The 16,137-nt window shown below is 46.6% G+C and overlaps 1 protein-coding gene across 7 annotated transcripts in view; it reads right to left on the reverse strand.

Moving 5' to 3' along the window:
• Window positions 1–3,870: 3,870 nt before the first annotated feature.
• The window catches only part of SIPA1L2 (signal induced proliferation associated 1 like 2), an 87,172-nt gene continuing 74,905 nt past the window's right edge, over window positions 3,871–16,137 (reverse strand). For all 7 annotated transcript variants that reach the window (XM_081186195.1, XM_081186190.1, XM_081186193.1 and 4 more), the window contains 2 exons: window positions 14,340–14,421; window positions 3,871–5,110 (listed from right to left, as the gene is read on the reverse strand). In XM_081186195.1, the coding sequence (XP_081042321.1) occupies window positions 4,964–5,110; window positions 14,340–14,421 (229 nt within the window). In that variant the 3' untranslated portion in view covers window positions 3,871–4,963. The remainder of the gene's footprint in view (window positions 5,111–14,339; window positions 14,422–16,137) is intronic.

Consider the following 16,137-nt stretch of genomic DNA (forward strand, 5'->3'; position numbering starts at 1 on the left):
ACACGGAAACGCCGTTTACCTTCCCGCCGGAGCGGTACCTATTTATCTACTTGCACTTTGATGTGCTTTCGAACTGCTAGGTGGGCAGGAGGTGGGAATAAGCAATGGGAGCTCACTCCGTCGTGGGGATTCGAACCACCAACCTTCCGATCGGCAAGCCCTAGTCAAGTAAACATCTTCAGATGTGTCAGGAATCATCATAAAAGGACATACATCCTGTTTGTTTTTCTGAAGAGGGATGTACTAAATACATATGCAATATGCCACCTGCACAATTAGTCATAATTTATTTGGGTTCCAGTGACGGCATTTGAAGCAAACTGATCAAGACAAAAGATAGCATTTATATAAACAGAACATTTGGTTTCAGAAATGAAGCACAAACACCTCGGATTCCTTTCCAGAAGACCTGTCTAGTATCTTAGTTATTCACATGTTGTGATTAAGATGTTGTTCCTTGGGCTGACTGCCAACCATGCCTTTCTACAAGATGTTGGGCTGCCTTTCCACCCTGCCTTCCCACAAACAGATAGTAAATCAGTGAACTCGCAGGCCCTGAAGCACTGTTCTGTTGCTACTCTTAAGAGAGACAGTGGAAATAGCTAGGTTTGTGCTCCTGACATCCTGATCTTTCAGCACTTTTCTTCAAGAGAAGAACTGTGGCTTACAAAGGGGTAATCAAGGTATTCAGAATCGCTGCAGGGCAGCAGTAGGAGATGCTGGTCATGTTGTCACCTGCACACATATAATTGGAAAGGGTATACATTTCTTAATAAAAAGAATTAAAATGTTGGCAAAGTATCACAAATTTCCTCCTACAATTCAACTATCCAGTTTGACAACCTGCTGCATGTGGGGCTCTCCAGCTTTAAACAGATTGACACACATAATGCATTGGGGGTTTTGTGTGGGAAGAATATTATTTGGAGCTTAGTAAAAGGTTTAAACTACATTGACTTCAAAAATCAATCAACCAGCGGACTATGGATTGCCAAGGTCATGGTTAATAAGGACAGACTTCAATTTTATCTTTCTCATTCTTTGTCAAGTTGTTTGACCTCACTTCTAAGAGAGCATCTGGATATAATTCACCATTTCATCTATGATTGATTCTCTTCTCTATTTTCACTATTGCTCAGCTGATCATTGATTTACTGAAGACGTCACTGAAGATACAGGGCCCCTATACAATACAAAGGTCTACTAATGTACATACGTATTATACTTCATTAAAAACAGCAGTAGACCACCCAGAGTACTGATAGTGGATAGATGAGCTAAGAACTATAATTGATTAGACCATTTAGGCCAGCATTCCAAAAGCTACCAACCTGATCACTCTCAGTAAGTTCACAGAATGGAATGAAATCAACAGCCTTTCCCTGTTTGTTGCAGCATCTGCTACTCAGAGGTACTGTATACTGATTCTCAACATGGAGCTTCATTCGTTAGCATGACTAATAGCATGACTGATGGACCTGTCCTTTACAACTTTCGTCTAATCCTCTTTAAAAGCCACCTAAGCGAGTGGTCATCACCACACTTTGTGTGAGTGAATACCATTAGTTGATTATGTGCTGCGTGGATCTGGTCTAGCAATCAACTTTGTTGTGTGACCTGGTGCTTTGCTATTACACAAAAAGGGAATAATTAATATCAATTTTCTTCACACCACTCATAATTCAGTAAACCTCTATTCCTGTGTCTTACTTCTACAGCTACAGGTGCCTCCCCCCACTGGTGTTAGCACTATTTTCAGTAACTTTCTTTTATGTAGATTTAAATTTCAGAAGTCTTATGATTCTCAACTTTGGGTTTTTGCTTTATGCTGCAGTTAGCAAATGTGCCATAAAATAGGCATGTTCATTGATTCCATTCCACAATTCTTAAGAGATAAAAGGAAGAAAGCCTAATCTCAAATCTACTGCTACTCATGTGTAAAAACATGTGTATAAGTAACCACAGTGGGCCACCACAGGAATGACAAACATAGCAAATGTGGAGTGGGAAACATAAATTTCAATTCTGGCTAAAAAGAAACAACTGATAATAAAGGGGAATGATAGATTCTTACTTGCTAAATCCCAGTATGCAGCTAAATTATCGTTCCTATCACAAGAGCTGCAAACATAAGTCAGTGTCTGTTACTGCACCTCAATTAAATCGTTCTCTAAAAAAGATATGGAAACTATTTATATAAATGATCATTTATTTGTTCAGGGAAAGTCTGCTTTTCGAAACTACTTAAATTTGCTCATAATTCTAAGGATGATTAGCACCATGTTTTGATGTTTCTTTAAACTGCAGCGCTTGACATTTGGCAAGGCTTTTAGACAGATGGGTTTAACCCAATGCCTTTTATTTGAAACCAAGCTCTAGTGGAACGTGCAAGTGCCACATTTAATTACTTTAAATTAATGGGACTTTTTCAAACAATTGCTCAGTTATAGACACCAAAGCCAGCGCTGCAGAGTTTTGCAATACGGTTCCTTCCACAATGACAACTGATCACAAACTGTGGTGTTGGGCACTTGGCCACAGCATTAATCTTCCATCTGCACCATTATAGCCTGTTGACCACTTAATGGTTTTTAACCATGGTTGACCAACTAAAAGAAAATATTTTTGTTACACTTCACATAATTTCACTCAGACCTGTTTTCATGCAGCCACTTAATTACGTGATAGCTTGGTCACTGGAATTTCTGAGAAACCATGAAGGAAAGCACCAACAAGAAAAAATAAATGTGTTAGGTGAGGGAGGATGAAACCTTAACAATACATGGAAAGCGTTCACTGCTCAAAGACATTCAAAGGAGCACTATATAGAAGAACAATGAACAAGTTGTATACTGTAATATTATAAAAACAAGTATACAAGTATAACAAGTGAGCTATATCATTAAAGGGGACGTGGGTGGCGCTGCGGGTTAAACCACAAAGCCAAGGACTTGCCGATCAGGAGGTTGGCGGTTCGAATCCCCGCAACGGGGTGAAAGCACGTCAAAGTGCAAGTAGATAAATAGGTACCGCTCCGTCGGGAAGGTAAACGGCGTTTCCGTGTGCTGCTCTGGCTCGCCAGAAGCGGCTTAGTCATGCTGGCCACATGTACGCCGGCTCCCTCAGCCAATAAACAAGATGAGCGCTGCAACCCCAGAGTCAGTCACGACTGGACTTAATGGTCAGGGGTCCCTTTACCTTTACCTATATCATTAAAACATCAATGAAAAAGCTCAATGTTTTTAAGATTTGCCTCACTTTTATGAAATTGGTTTAATTGTTCACATTGTAGTGTATTTCAAAGCAAGTTGGGCCAATAAAGTTTTTTTTTCTTGCACACTTCCAAGATTGTGGGCCTCCAGATGTTGCTGGACTTCCAACTAGCATAGACAGTGGTCTGGGATGATGGGAATTGGAGTCCAGCAGTTTCATGGTCCAAAACTTTTAAAATGTGGTATCTAATGTGATCCCTATTTTTTATAATATGGCAATTAAGATGTTAAAGTAATTGAGACCACCTCCTTTTAAGATGTTGCAAACATTTTTTACCAACATGCATTTCAGTACACAGCTAGACATTTTGAAGCAAATATTTCTGTGTAAATATGTATAGGATTGCACCATAAGTCTTGCGATGTTCAATGTGTAAGTGTGTATGGGATTGCAGACTATTTTACAGATATGATCCAGAGTTGTTATTAAATTGCACACTATGAATATAAAAAGGGGAGTGTAAAAGTGAATTGAAGCAGTAGCTACTCAAGTTCTTGGATTTGGAACCAGAGTGCAAGCGAAATGTTTTAACTGTGCTCTTTCTTTATTGAATCTATCAAACCCGGAAGCTTTTGTTAATAAACAGAGAGTTCTTACTTGTGGTTCACATTTTTAACATTTATTAAAAAAGCAAAATGTATGTTCATTTCAAATGAAACAGTTAAAAATGTTAAAGTATACTTACACAAATTGTGTACTAGCAGCATCCAATAGTTAGAATTTTCTAGAACTCTGCAGTGCCATTTTGGCAAGCTAAACACACATTGTAGCTTGCAATCCACTGTCCTCACCATAGTGCAGATAAAACAAAAGCTTTATAAAATTAACAGGTTAAATAAGCTTAAATAAAGGTGTTAAATATAAGTCACTCGCTCAAAGCTTCTGTACAAAGATAAACAAATCTGGCATTATACAAATGATTGGCTGGCTTGCACCACATATGGTTTCAATAGTTAGTTTCTCTAGAACAATCTTAGCTGAACATGAACTATACAAAAGGAACTGACATTGGAGTGAACTGATTCAAGTGAGCCATTTACAAGGCATGTGTATTTATTTTTTTTTAGAAAAATCAGAACACTGCTTAAATTCAGGCACCATTTTTTCTGCAAATAAATAACCCCTAATATATCTGCATCCAAACTAGTGTTAAACACCTCAGTGCTAATTTTTATAAACACAGTTTTGTGACTATTCAATTCTACTTCCATTCTTATTGCTATGACAATGTGACTGTGGAAATATCTACTGTACATACAAAAAAATAGAGCACCTTTAAACATGAAAGTATATGTCTAGTTTATTATTATTATTATTATTTATCTTACAATACTGAAACCCAAGCTACCATAAATTGCTTTAGCATCTTCACTGGAGCAGCTGAAGTACCGAAGATAAACCCCAATTTATTCTTCTTCAGGCAATCCCAAGTCAGAAGTATACTCTAAAATGTCTAAAATGACACCAGCAATTGTACATTCATCTTCACAAAAACAAATGTCTGCTATTCATTCTCTGTTTTCTTCAGATGAATATGAAGATAATTTCTTACTGTCAGTAGCCTGGGGCTGGGCAGAGATTACAGCAGAAAATGTAAAATGGATTGTGGACACAGTGAAATTATATTAGGCTACTTCAAAAGTTACTGGTGTTATGTGGCTTCAACTGTGCTTTTAGAGGGACTTTGATATTAGGATTTCTTGTCTATTGTATTGAAAAACCATTCTGTAAATTTTCTTAGTTGCGCAGCTGCTGTTTGAGATTCTTCCTGAAGTCTCATGTTATCTTGTCTCAAATGTTGGACTTCAGCTTGGAGAACAGCTTTGTCTTGTTTTTCCTAGATAACAGAAAAAAGGAGTTGAATGACACTTAGAGCCAGTGTTTTTGTTGCTCGTGTTTCTGAGCGAGTAAACAGACTTCTGTTTTCTTTAGTTCCCTCTTTGCAATGACAGCACTGGAACTCTAAGCTGAATTCCCAAATTTGCTTGCTCGGTTGTTCTAAATCAGATAGCCTTGCAGGCTAAACAAGATAAATGAGATTGTATAACCAAGTTTCTGCAGCAGAGCTGTAGGACTAGGCTACATTTCAGCACACTTCATCATATTCAGAGAGATCACTACACAAAAAGATAAGGAATATTTTTAGAGCTATACATCAGATTAAGAAAAAAACTACACAGGCTTAAAGGTACTTTTAAACAAAATGGAAGGCAACAAGATGTCCAGCTGTGTGGTTTCTACCCGCTGAGTATTAAACACTGCCATCCAAAATGAACAGTGGGGAAAGAATACATGTTGGACACATGAAGTTGGGAACAGCTTCCAAGTACAATGCAAATGCATCAACATAATTTTTTTATCAGCAAGAGACACAGGGTCTGTTACAACGCCAATGTTTAAAGACTGTGTGCTCTATAAGCAAAAATCACAGGGGGGGCGGGGGAGCCATATGCTGCCAAGTGTTGGCAAATGGGTAAGAGAAAGCTACAGGGAATCACAGTACATTATGTGCAAACCACCATTGAACTGCTTAATTCATACTATACGTTTCACTGCTCTGGATGAGAGCGGAGCAATTACACTATAATGGGATACTGGGTCATTATATGCAGTTCTAGCTTACTGTACAGAAATGTAGAACACTCAGTACTACAAGCCGCCAACCTTAGTACCTATTATAAAACATGTTATTTGGGGGCATTCATATTTTATTGACTTTGAGAGTCATTGGAGGGTTTTAAGCAGAGGTTGGATGGCCATCTGTCATGGTTGCTTTAGTTGAGATTCCTGCATTTCAGGGGGTTAGACTGGATGACCCCCAGGGTCCCTTCCAACTCTACAATTCTATGAGAGGCTATTAAAGTCACATCTATACATTTAAAACATATCGCCCCCCCCAAAAAAAAATATTGTGGGAACTGTAATTTACTCCTCACAAAGCTATATGATTCCGTTCCCTTAAACTACAGTTCCCAGGATTTTTTGGGGAAAGCCATGCATTTGAAATGTATGATGTAGATATGACCTAACAACCACAGTCAAGACGAAGTAGCTGTTTGGAAACCCTGATGCAAAAATTGCTCTTGTGCTAAAGCTAGATGAAATCGACCAGTTCACAGCTGTGTCAGACCTGGGCTTGAATGAAATGTTTGTGGGGGTATGATTTTTAGACTACAAAGAGCACACAAAACTAAACCCTTTTCTAGCTTAAAGCCCCATAGTGTCTCCTCACGTGCTTTTCAGGCGGATGGCTACCGGATGTAAGTGGTGAGGTAGCACTCCCATCCATGGACCACTTCTTTTCCAGGAAACCCCCAATCCCAGACACCCAGATTCTCTTTTACTCCCTCATGTAAGAGGGGGTGAGATCCAGCTTTAATCAAGGGGCTATACTGCTGCCACATGTAATGTGAACCTTAGATTTGAGGATAGGTTGCTCAATTTAAAAAGTTTTCTAAACATAACAATAAGTGCTTCCTTTCAGAGAACTTCTGCAAAAGCAGCCATATGCTATTTCTTTAGAGGTTATGAAATAATTCCTTGCAGATGTTTGCAAAAAATATATTTTTGAAAGCAAGTCTTATGTAAGAAGGCAACTGCAAAGAAGTCAAAGTAGTATTGAACCTCCTGTAATATTTGAAAGCAATCTAATTTGTCATTTGTGTGGTAAACAAGTACATCAGTGCCTTCAGACCTTACGCATGCTGAAGCATTTCCCCCTTAATTCTGCTATCATAATAGAAGTATTCGTGAAGAAAAATGGTGATACAGTCAAAGGATATGCAAAGGAAAATTCCTATTTCTGAGTATACAGTTGGAAAAAAGTAGAATTATTTTCATTATTAAAACCTATTGTCAGAGCTGCTTCGAGATCCTAGCTCACAGAGGATCACGCTAGCCAGCGGTCATTAAGTAAAAGTCTTTATTGAGTTACAGTTTCCATTCCCAAGCTGCTGCGTGCAACTCTACGTCTAGTGGTTAGATCGGCGAAGCTCCGTCTGAGTCTCCGCCCCTTGTGCACCAACTTAATATCCTAGCCCTGTTCCACCTTTTCCGCCTGACTGCTCTCCTCTGGGTCCCTCTGCCCCCCGGGGTCTCTTCCTTCCGGGATTCTTCTGACGCCGACCCCCCGGAACTCCCTGTCTCCTTGCGCCGGGCTTTAGGACCTGGCTCCCTTTCCTGGCTGCCTACTGCGTCACTTTCCTGTGCATTTGAACTTGGCGCGCGCGCCCAACCTTCCACTTTCCGTCTGACCGTTTCTTCGCTCCCCGATGGAGGTGTGGCCACTCCTGACTCGTGCCCTCCCCCCTGTTGCGAGCTGCCAGCGCTTGATCTCTGGCGCTCCTCCTCTTCCCTGCTCTCTGGCTGTGATGCTGGTCCCGATTTCCAACTGCTCTCCTCTGAGTCCCCTCTGGCTCTATCTTCCTGGGGTGTCCCCCTAGGCTCCCCCCTTGCCCTGACCACTGGTGCTCCTTTCTGTGAATCTTCTGATTCACTGGAAAGACTCGGAGATCTCGGGTCGTCGTCATCACTCATCTTTTCTTCTGCCTCCTCCCCCTCGCTCTGTTTCCTCCCTTGCCCTTGCCTCTGCTCCTGAACCCCTGACATCCACCCCCCCTCGAAGCCCCCCGTTCCCCCCTCCCCTCCTTCCGGTGCGGGAACTGGGTGCTGCTGTGTCAGAGGGACGAACGTCGGATACAGTTCGCTTCCCGTGGCGGACCTCCATCTGAAGTCTCCCGGTTCTGCCTCCCTGCTCTCGTCGACGACGGTCACCTCCGCTTCCATCTCTGTGCCGCCGTGCTCGAAACCAGGGTCGTCCCCGAAAACGTCCATGTCCGTCTCTCCCTCACTTCCTCCTGGCGGCGTTGCTCGTCCTGGACCTTCCTGCCACTTCCTGCGCCACTGCTCCTCTGGTCTATCGTCCCACCAATACGAGGGTTCTGAGGCAGATCCCGAGGGCGACCCCTCCGGGGAACGGGCGTCTCGTATCGGGTCCTCGTCCGAGTCGAACCCCCGGAACGTGCTGGCAGAAAGCGTTGGCGTGAAAAGCCAGTCGTCGAAAAATTCTGCTGGCATTGGTCTATGTGGGAAGAGGGCATGAAACTCGTCTTTGAGCAGAGGTTCGTCCAAGGCGTAGCCCGGCACCCAGCTGTTCGCACTGGCCGGGGAGCCCTCCTTGGCGAGAAGGTATTCTACCCCTTCTTCCCCCCATCTGGAGTCCAAAATCTCCGTGACTTCGTTGATGCGTTCCTTCTGTGCCACTCCCGCGTGCCCGGTTCCTTCTCTGAGCGGACTCGGTGCCGTTCCGGGTTCCTGAAACCTGTGCGGTGCCTTGTAGGGGGTGAGCACCGATCTGTGGAAGACCGGATGCATTCTGGAACCCTCCGGAAGCGCCAGCCTGAAAGCCACCGGGTTGACCTGCTCTTCGACTTGGTAGGGCCCCAGTTGCTTATGCCTCAGCTTCTTCTTGGCCAACGACCTGGCCGGCACTGCGTGGGCTGCTAACCAGACCCAGTCTCCCACATGGATCTCTTCGCCAACCCTTCTGTGTTTGTCCGCTTGCACCTTGTATGCATGTTTGGCCAGCTCCAGGTGTCGCCGCAGCTGATCGTGGACCTCCTGCTGAACGCATCTGCTGTCTGCGGCTCCCCTTCCCTCATCCTTTCCAGTCCCGGGAAGGTTCTGGGGTGCCTCCCGTTGTTAGCGAAGAACGGCGTGACCCCTGTGGACACGTGCTTCGTGTTGTTGTAGGCAAACTCGGCGAGCGGCAGGTAATCCACCCACGTCGCAGGCTGTTGATTCGCATAACATCTCAGGTACTGCTGCATGATGGCATTGACCCGCTCCGCCTGCCCGTTGGTCTGCGGGTGTCTCGCCGACGCCAGGTTGATCTTGACGTTCAGGAAGCCCATCAGCTTCTGCCAGAAATTCGAGATGAACTGTCGCCCCCGGTCGGACAGAATAGACCGTGGCAGACCGTGAACCTTGAACACGTGGTCTATGAACAGTTTGGCGGTTTGCTCCGCTGTGGCCACCTTGGCACACGGAATGAAATGTGCCATCTTGGAGAACAAGTCCACCACCACCAGCACGGCCGTCTTGCCCCTCGAGCTGGGCAGATCCGTGACAAAGTCCAGGGCCACCCTCTCCCATGGTTCGACCGGAGTTTGCAGCGGTTCCAACAGTCCGGCCGGTGGTTTGTGCACCGGTTTGGCCCTCTGGCAGGTGTCACACCTCGCCACGTAGTCCGCGACCTCCCCTCTCATTCCGGGCCACCAGAAGTCCCTGGCGACTAATTCCACCGTCTTCTCCTTGCCAAAGTGCCCGGCAGTGGGCGCGTCGTGCAGCTGCTGCAGTACCTTGGCGCGAAGTTCGTCTCCCGGCACATAGATGGCTCCTTTACGGATGAGCAATCCATCTCGCAGCTGGAACTCGTTGGTCGCTGCCGTGCCCCTTTGCACCTCTGCCATCTTTGCTTGCGCGAAGGAGTCATCCTGCAACGCTCGCCGCACCGCCTCCAGGTCCACTGTTGCCACAGCGCACGCCCACACTGTTGGTGCGAAGATGTGCATGGCGGCCGCTGGCTTGGCGTCCTCCAGATATTGTGGCTTACGAGAGAGAGCATCCGCCATGATGTTGGTGTCCCCCGGGACATACTCTATGCGGAAGTTGAAGTTCGCAAAGAACTCAGCCCAACGTATCTGCCTTTGGTTCAGGAACTGTGCCGTGCGCCAGTGCTCCAGATTCTTGTGGTCCGTGCAGACCTGCACCGTGTGCTTGGCGCCGATCAGGAAGTGCCTCCATGCTTTGAATGCTGCATGAATGGCCAGCAACTCCCTGTCCCAGATGGTGTAGTTCTGTTCGGACTTGCTGAGCTTCCTGGAGTAAAACGCTCCCGGCCGCCAAACCCCCTGCGGGTCTTTCTGCAGCAGGACTGCTCCCACGGCTCTGTCCGAGGCGTCTGTCTCCACCCTCATCGGCCTGCTGGGGTCGACATGCAGCAGCTGCTCTTCCGACGCGAAGAGACGCTTGAGTGCCTGAAAGGACTGCTCCGCCTGCTCTGTCCAGATGAACTTCTTTTTTTTGGAGCTAAGCGTGTCCGTGATGGCCGCTGTCTGCATAGCGAAGCCTTTGATAAACTTGCGATAGAAGTTCGCGAAGCCGACAAACCGTTGGACCTCCTTCCGGTTGCGTGGGCTCTTCCAGTCCAACACCGCTCGAACCTTGGCGCTGTCCATGGCGAGCCCCTTGTCAGACTACTTGTAGCCCAGAAAATCCACCTCCGTCACGTCGAATTGGCACTTCTCCAGCTTGGCGTAGAGCCTATGCTGCTGTAGCCTGCTTAGCACTTCTTTGACGTGTCTGTCATGCTCCTGCTGCGATTCCGAAAAGATCAGGATGTCATCTAAGAAACAGACGCACGTCTTGTAGAGGAGCCCGGCCAACACGTGATGCATGAACGCTTGAAAAACGTGGGAGCCATTTTGCAATCCAAAAGGCATAACTCTATATTCGTAGGTGCCCAGCGGCGTGAACATGGCTGTCTTCCACTCATCTCCTTCCCGCATGCGAATGAGGTTGTACGCCCCTCGCAGGTCTAACTTGGTGAACACGCTGCCCTTCCGTACCTTTGCGAGGAGGTCGTCGATTCGGGGCATGGGGAAGTCCGATGGCTTGGTCACACTGTTTAAGATGCGATAGTCCACCACAAGTCTTTTTTGGGGCGCGTCCCGCTTCTTAACAAAGAATACAGGACTGCCCCTCGCTGCCTTGGACTCCTGGATGAAACCGCGCTCCAAATTATGATCTATGAACTCTTTGAGTTCCTGCAGTTCGTCCTCAGACATGGAATACAGCTTCCCTTTAGGCAGCGCCGCCCCCGGCAGCAGGTCAATTTTGCAGTCATATGGTCTGTGGGGGGGTAGCCTGTCTGCCTCCTTCTCGCAGAAAACCTCCAAAAATTCTGCGTACTTGTGGGGAATCGCTTGCAGCGTGCCTAGCAGCAGCTGTGTCTCCTCTTCCTCTCCTTCCTGCCGGGGGACGATGCAGTGTTCAGCACAAAAGGAAGAGCCGAAGGTCAGCTGCCTCTGGTACCAAGCCAGCGTTGGGCTGTGCTTGTCCAGCCAACTCATGCCCAATACAATGGGCGTGTCCGATAGTTGAGTGACGTTGAAGCTGATGATTTCCTTGTGATTCCCAAGGCGCATCACCATTGGTGGCGTCTGCTTCACCACTTGCCCCCCTAGCAGCTCCCTGCCATCCACCGTGACCACCTGCAGGGGCAGCGTGGCCGGCAGCAACTGTATAGCGTGCCGGTCTACAAAGTCTTGCCCTATAAAGTCCGCATTGCTTCCCGAGTCAATGGTGAGCGGCACGTCCATGGTGATTCCATTGGGCAGCTGGAGCGATGCGGTGAGCCTCACTACTGGTTTGGGCGGGAGGGGGTCCACGGGCTGTGAAATCTCCGGGGACTTCTTCACTGACACGTCTGGCTGGGCCCCATTGCCTCTTCCTCCAGCCAGACATCGTCGTTTCCCTGCTGTGGTCCTCCTTGTTGCGTTGCTGCAGTTACCATTGCTGAGGCTGCAGTGTGCTTGTGGAGCCTCTGGGGACACTCTTTCGCCATATGCCCTGGATCCTCGCAGATGTAACACTTCCTGTTCCCTCTAGGAGGCTTCGCTTTCACTGTTGTCGGTGCTAGGGCTCTGGCTGCTGATTGAGCCCTTGCACTTCCAACCTCCATAGGTTCCACTCCTCCTCCTGGCGGGAGGCGTGGATTGCGCACGCGCTGCTTCTCTGGGAAGGAAGGAGGAGCCCCTGGCTGGTTCGCGCCCTCCACGCCCCTCGTCCCTGCTCCACGGACGTTCTTCCAGCCGCACCCCCACGGCTAGCGCCCTCTGAACGATCTCCTGCGTGGTCCGGGGTCTCTCCCCCCTCGCAATTTCATCTTTAACAGAGCCGTGCAATCCCTCCCAAAACAGGTCTCTTACAGGAGCCGAATCCCTGTCCCATTCCAGAGCACTGACCAAAGCGAAAAAGCGGGCATGATACTGCCTTACGCTGGCTCTCCCTTGTTTCAGTCCATGTATCTGCTGCCGAGCAAGATCCACGTCAATGCTTGATAAGAAACACCCATCCATCGCTTTAATAAAGGCATCCGCATTTTGGAGCGCCGGATCCTTATCCTTCCACAAATTGCGCAGCCATGCTTTAGCTTCCCCATGCAAATGGGACATGATGAACCCCACTTTCTCTTGCTCATCTCTAAAGTCTTTTTGCAGCAGTTCCAGTGCGCACATTACATCTGCTCTAAAGTTGGGGTACTGCTGCAGGTTCCTATCGAAGTGAGAGACCAGACCGCCTGTTCGTCTCGCCAACCCAATTCCCTCCTGTCTGGGTGTCAGTTGCCCGTGCTTCGTAAGCATGTCCAACCTGACCTGGAGATCCCTGCAGGCGGCAGCTGCCTCCTCCTCTCTCTTCCTGGATGCGAGAGCCTCGGCATTCAGTTGTGACACTGCTTTTCTGAGTTCCTCTATCTGCTGCTCAGCCGTCATGTTGTCTGTCGTTCGTGAGCTAGCTAGTAGGCACCTGCTTCTCTCCTCTCCTCGAGGCTGTAGATGCCCACAATTTTGGGGACGGAGCTTACTGTCAGAGCTGCTTCGAGATCCTAGCTCACAGAGGATCACGCTAGCCAGCGGTCATTAAGTAAAAGTCTTTATTGAGTTACAGTTTCCATTCCCAAGCTGCTGCGTGCAACTCTACGTCTAATGGCTAGATCGGCGAAGCTCCGTCTGAGTCTCCGCCCCTTGTGCACCAACTTAATATCCTAGCCCTGCTCCACCTTTTCCGCCTGACTGCTCTCCTCTGGGTCCCTCTGCCCCCCGGGGTCTCTTCCTTCCGGGATTCTTCTGACGCCGACCCCCCGGAACTCCCTGTCTCCTTGCGCCGGGCTTTAGGACCTGGCTCCCTTTCCTGGCTGCCTACTGCGTCACTTTCCTGTGCATTTGAACTTGGCGCGCGCGCCCAACCTTCCACTTTCCGTCTGACCGTTTCTTCGCTCCCCGATGGAGGTGTGGCCACTCCTGACTCGTGCCCTCCCCCCTGTTGCGAGCTGCCAGCGCTTGATCTCTGGCGCTCCTCCTCTTCCCTGCTCTCTGGCTGTGATGCTGGTCCCGATTTCCAACTGCTCTCCTCTGAGTCCCCTCTGGCTCTATCTTCCTGGGGTGTCCCCCTAGGCTCCCCCCTTGCCCTGACCACTGGTGCTCCTTTCTGTGAATCTTCTGATTCACTGGAAAGACTCGGAGATCTCGGGTCGTCGTCATCACTCATCTTTTCTTCTGCCTCCTCCCCCTCGCTCTCTGTTTCCTCCCTTGCCCTTGCCTCTGCTCCTGAACCCCTGACACCTATGATTTAAACAAACTTGACACAACTATTTTTATTACAGAAAATAGCTGTGAACTAAAAAAAAAGGGGGGGGGGCCACAAATTTGTAGATCGGAAAATGCAGCCTGTATTACTTACTATACCATGTTAAACATAGGCCAAATATTAGCTTATCTCGTAGTATAATTTACCATCCAGGTTATAAGGAATCTGAACTAGAGAACAAGGAAGTGCTACCCAAGCTTATTATGCCAGAAATACTGAATCTATTCCTGAGGAAGCAACTAGATTAGCCAGGAGACTAATTGGACTTTCTACATTTTTAAAGGCTAAATATAGGGAGGTTTTTAATGCTTGATGTTTTCTGGGCTGCTGTAAGCAGCCCAGAGTAGCTGGGGAAACCCAGTCAGATGGGCAGGGTATAAATAGTAAAATTCTTATTCTTATTCTTCTTATTAAATGCAGCTGCTGGGATTCTTGATTTGGGTTTGGGGCTAGATTGCTCAAAAACATTTTTAAGGCCTTTTCTCAAAATTTGGCCCAGAGGGTTAAAGGACACGCAGAACAGATTTTGGGGGGGGGGGTGCACAGGGGAAGGAGAGAAAGGAGAAGTCCCACTGCGTGAGCTGCTTACACACTGTTAGATAAACCCAATGACGTTTTATTCTGCTAAACATTTTTACCTTCCGAAGATCAGTTTGCAACTGTCGGAGGATCACTTCCAGCTGGTTTACTTTTCCAGTCAATGCAGTAGGGCTGTCCTCCCTACAAAATTAAATTGCACTTAGTTTTGAATTATTTCAAGATGTCCTACCCACTCCCAAGTAAAATAGTTCCCTGTGCAGATGACAATGAATAACGGTTGCAATTAGTGCATAAAGCACATATAAAAGCTTGTTCAGGTTCAAGCCCACTCAAGATTGACACACATTGACATCAAACACCAACAGATATGATTATGGTATCATTCTCAAGGAGCAAGTAAATCTTACTGCTAGGCATTGTGATGAGTGCAAAGTGCTTGTCACAAGGAACACTAACAACAATACAGGCCATTGCTCTAACCTGGTCGTAATTATGATCTATCATTAGAAATGCATAGTCATTAAGTCCTCATGAATACACTATCATAATAATTAAGTAATATTAAATCTATATGCATTATGTGAAGGATCAACTGCACCCTGTGTTTCCCACCTGCTCAGAGGCAGAATTAGGGCCCCAGTCAACAAGGCTTGCCAGCAGGCCAGACAGACAAGCTTCTCCTCCTGTTGGGAGAAGACATATCTGTTGGCCTTGGGGTTTCAGAACTCCTCATAGCTCAGGTGAAAGGAAGGAGGCTGGTAGGAGGAGTCTTGGCTGAGCAACAGGCAAGCCGGGAGAAAAATGCTTGGAGAATGGAGTGATTAGCTGACAAATGGGGAGAAGCATAAGGATGGAGGCTATGCTCTACTATACCCATGGCTGGTTAGGTGAGTGGAAGGCGGGTAGAGGAACTTGGGGGCCTAGTGAACTGCCCTGCCAAGTCCTTGAAATGCTTGAGCACTGACACAGAACCTCACTCCGTGGACTCCTTTGCCTCAGCCCCCAGGGAGGTGGGTCAGTCCTGGAAGGAAAGATTAATAGGTTTGTCCCCCCTTTTGCATGCAGGAAAGAGAGGTAAAGCTGCCACACAAGGAACTGTGTGGTATTCACTAGATACCAAAGTGCTTTTGAGTGGATCCACAAATATTGGGGGAATGTCTAAAACCCTAATCCAGGGAGGCTGCCTAAATGACCAGGGAGATGTATCTCTAACACTCTTGGAGTTAATTATTAGAGTGTACTGTAATACTTAATCCCTAATGAAAGTCATGATTTGAACATCCCAGTGACTGTGGCTGTTTTTGTATCCTTGCCCACGGAAGCCTGACACAATAACAGAAAAAGCGCAGTCAGATGAAATACAAGACTATATCTGCAAGTAAAATAGGAGGCAAAACAAAACTGTTTATTGTTCTTGACAAAATCAACTAAAGGTAATGCTACAGTTTGAAAAAATTCTCTTAAAATGGTTCAAAAAACAACTGTCATCATGAATTTTCTTGTTTCTAAAGGAAGGAAAATGAGATTCTAGCACACTGGTTCTCATTGAATTATTATGCAAATATGTCAAGTTGTATTACAACACTAACTAAAAAAATAAAATAAAGAAAAGATATCAAGAAAAGTGACATCTTATTTAAGAGAAAGACTTCGTTTCAATGCCTCTTTCCACATGTTGAAGCTGAAAATCTAAACAGACACTTCAAAACTTTAGTAAATACAATTCTTATCTTAGTAGTGGATGGCACAGTAGGGCTGCACCTCTTACCTGATCTCCCTCTGGCCAAGTCACTGCTGCATTCTGGAGAGAGTTTTATATTGCTATGGATGCTGAGATATATTGATCTGAAATGTTTTTAGTGCTATTATTAGAACTAGGGCTGTGCTGTTTATATC

The sequence above is a fragment of the Podarcis bocagei genome, assembly GCF_964188305.1.
Source record: "Podarcis bocagei genome assembly, chromosome: 3".
Lineage (NCBI taxonomy): Eukaryota > Metazoa > Chordata > Lepidosauria > Squamata > Lacertidae > Podarcis > Podarcis bocagei.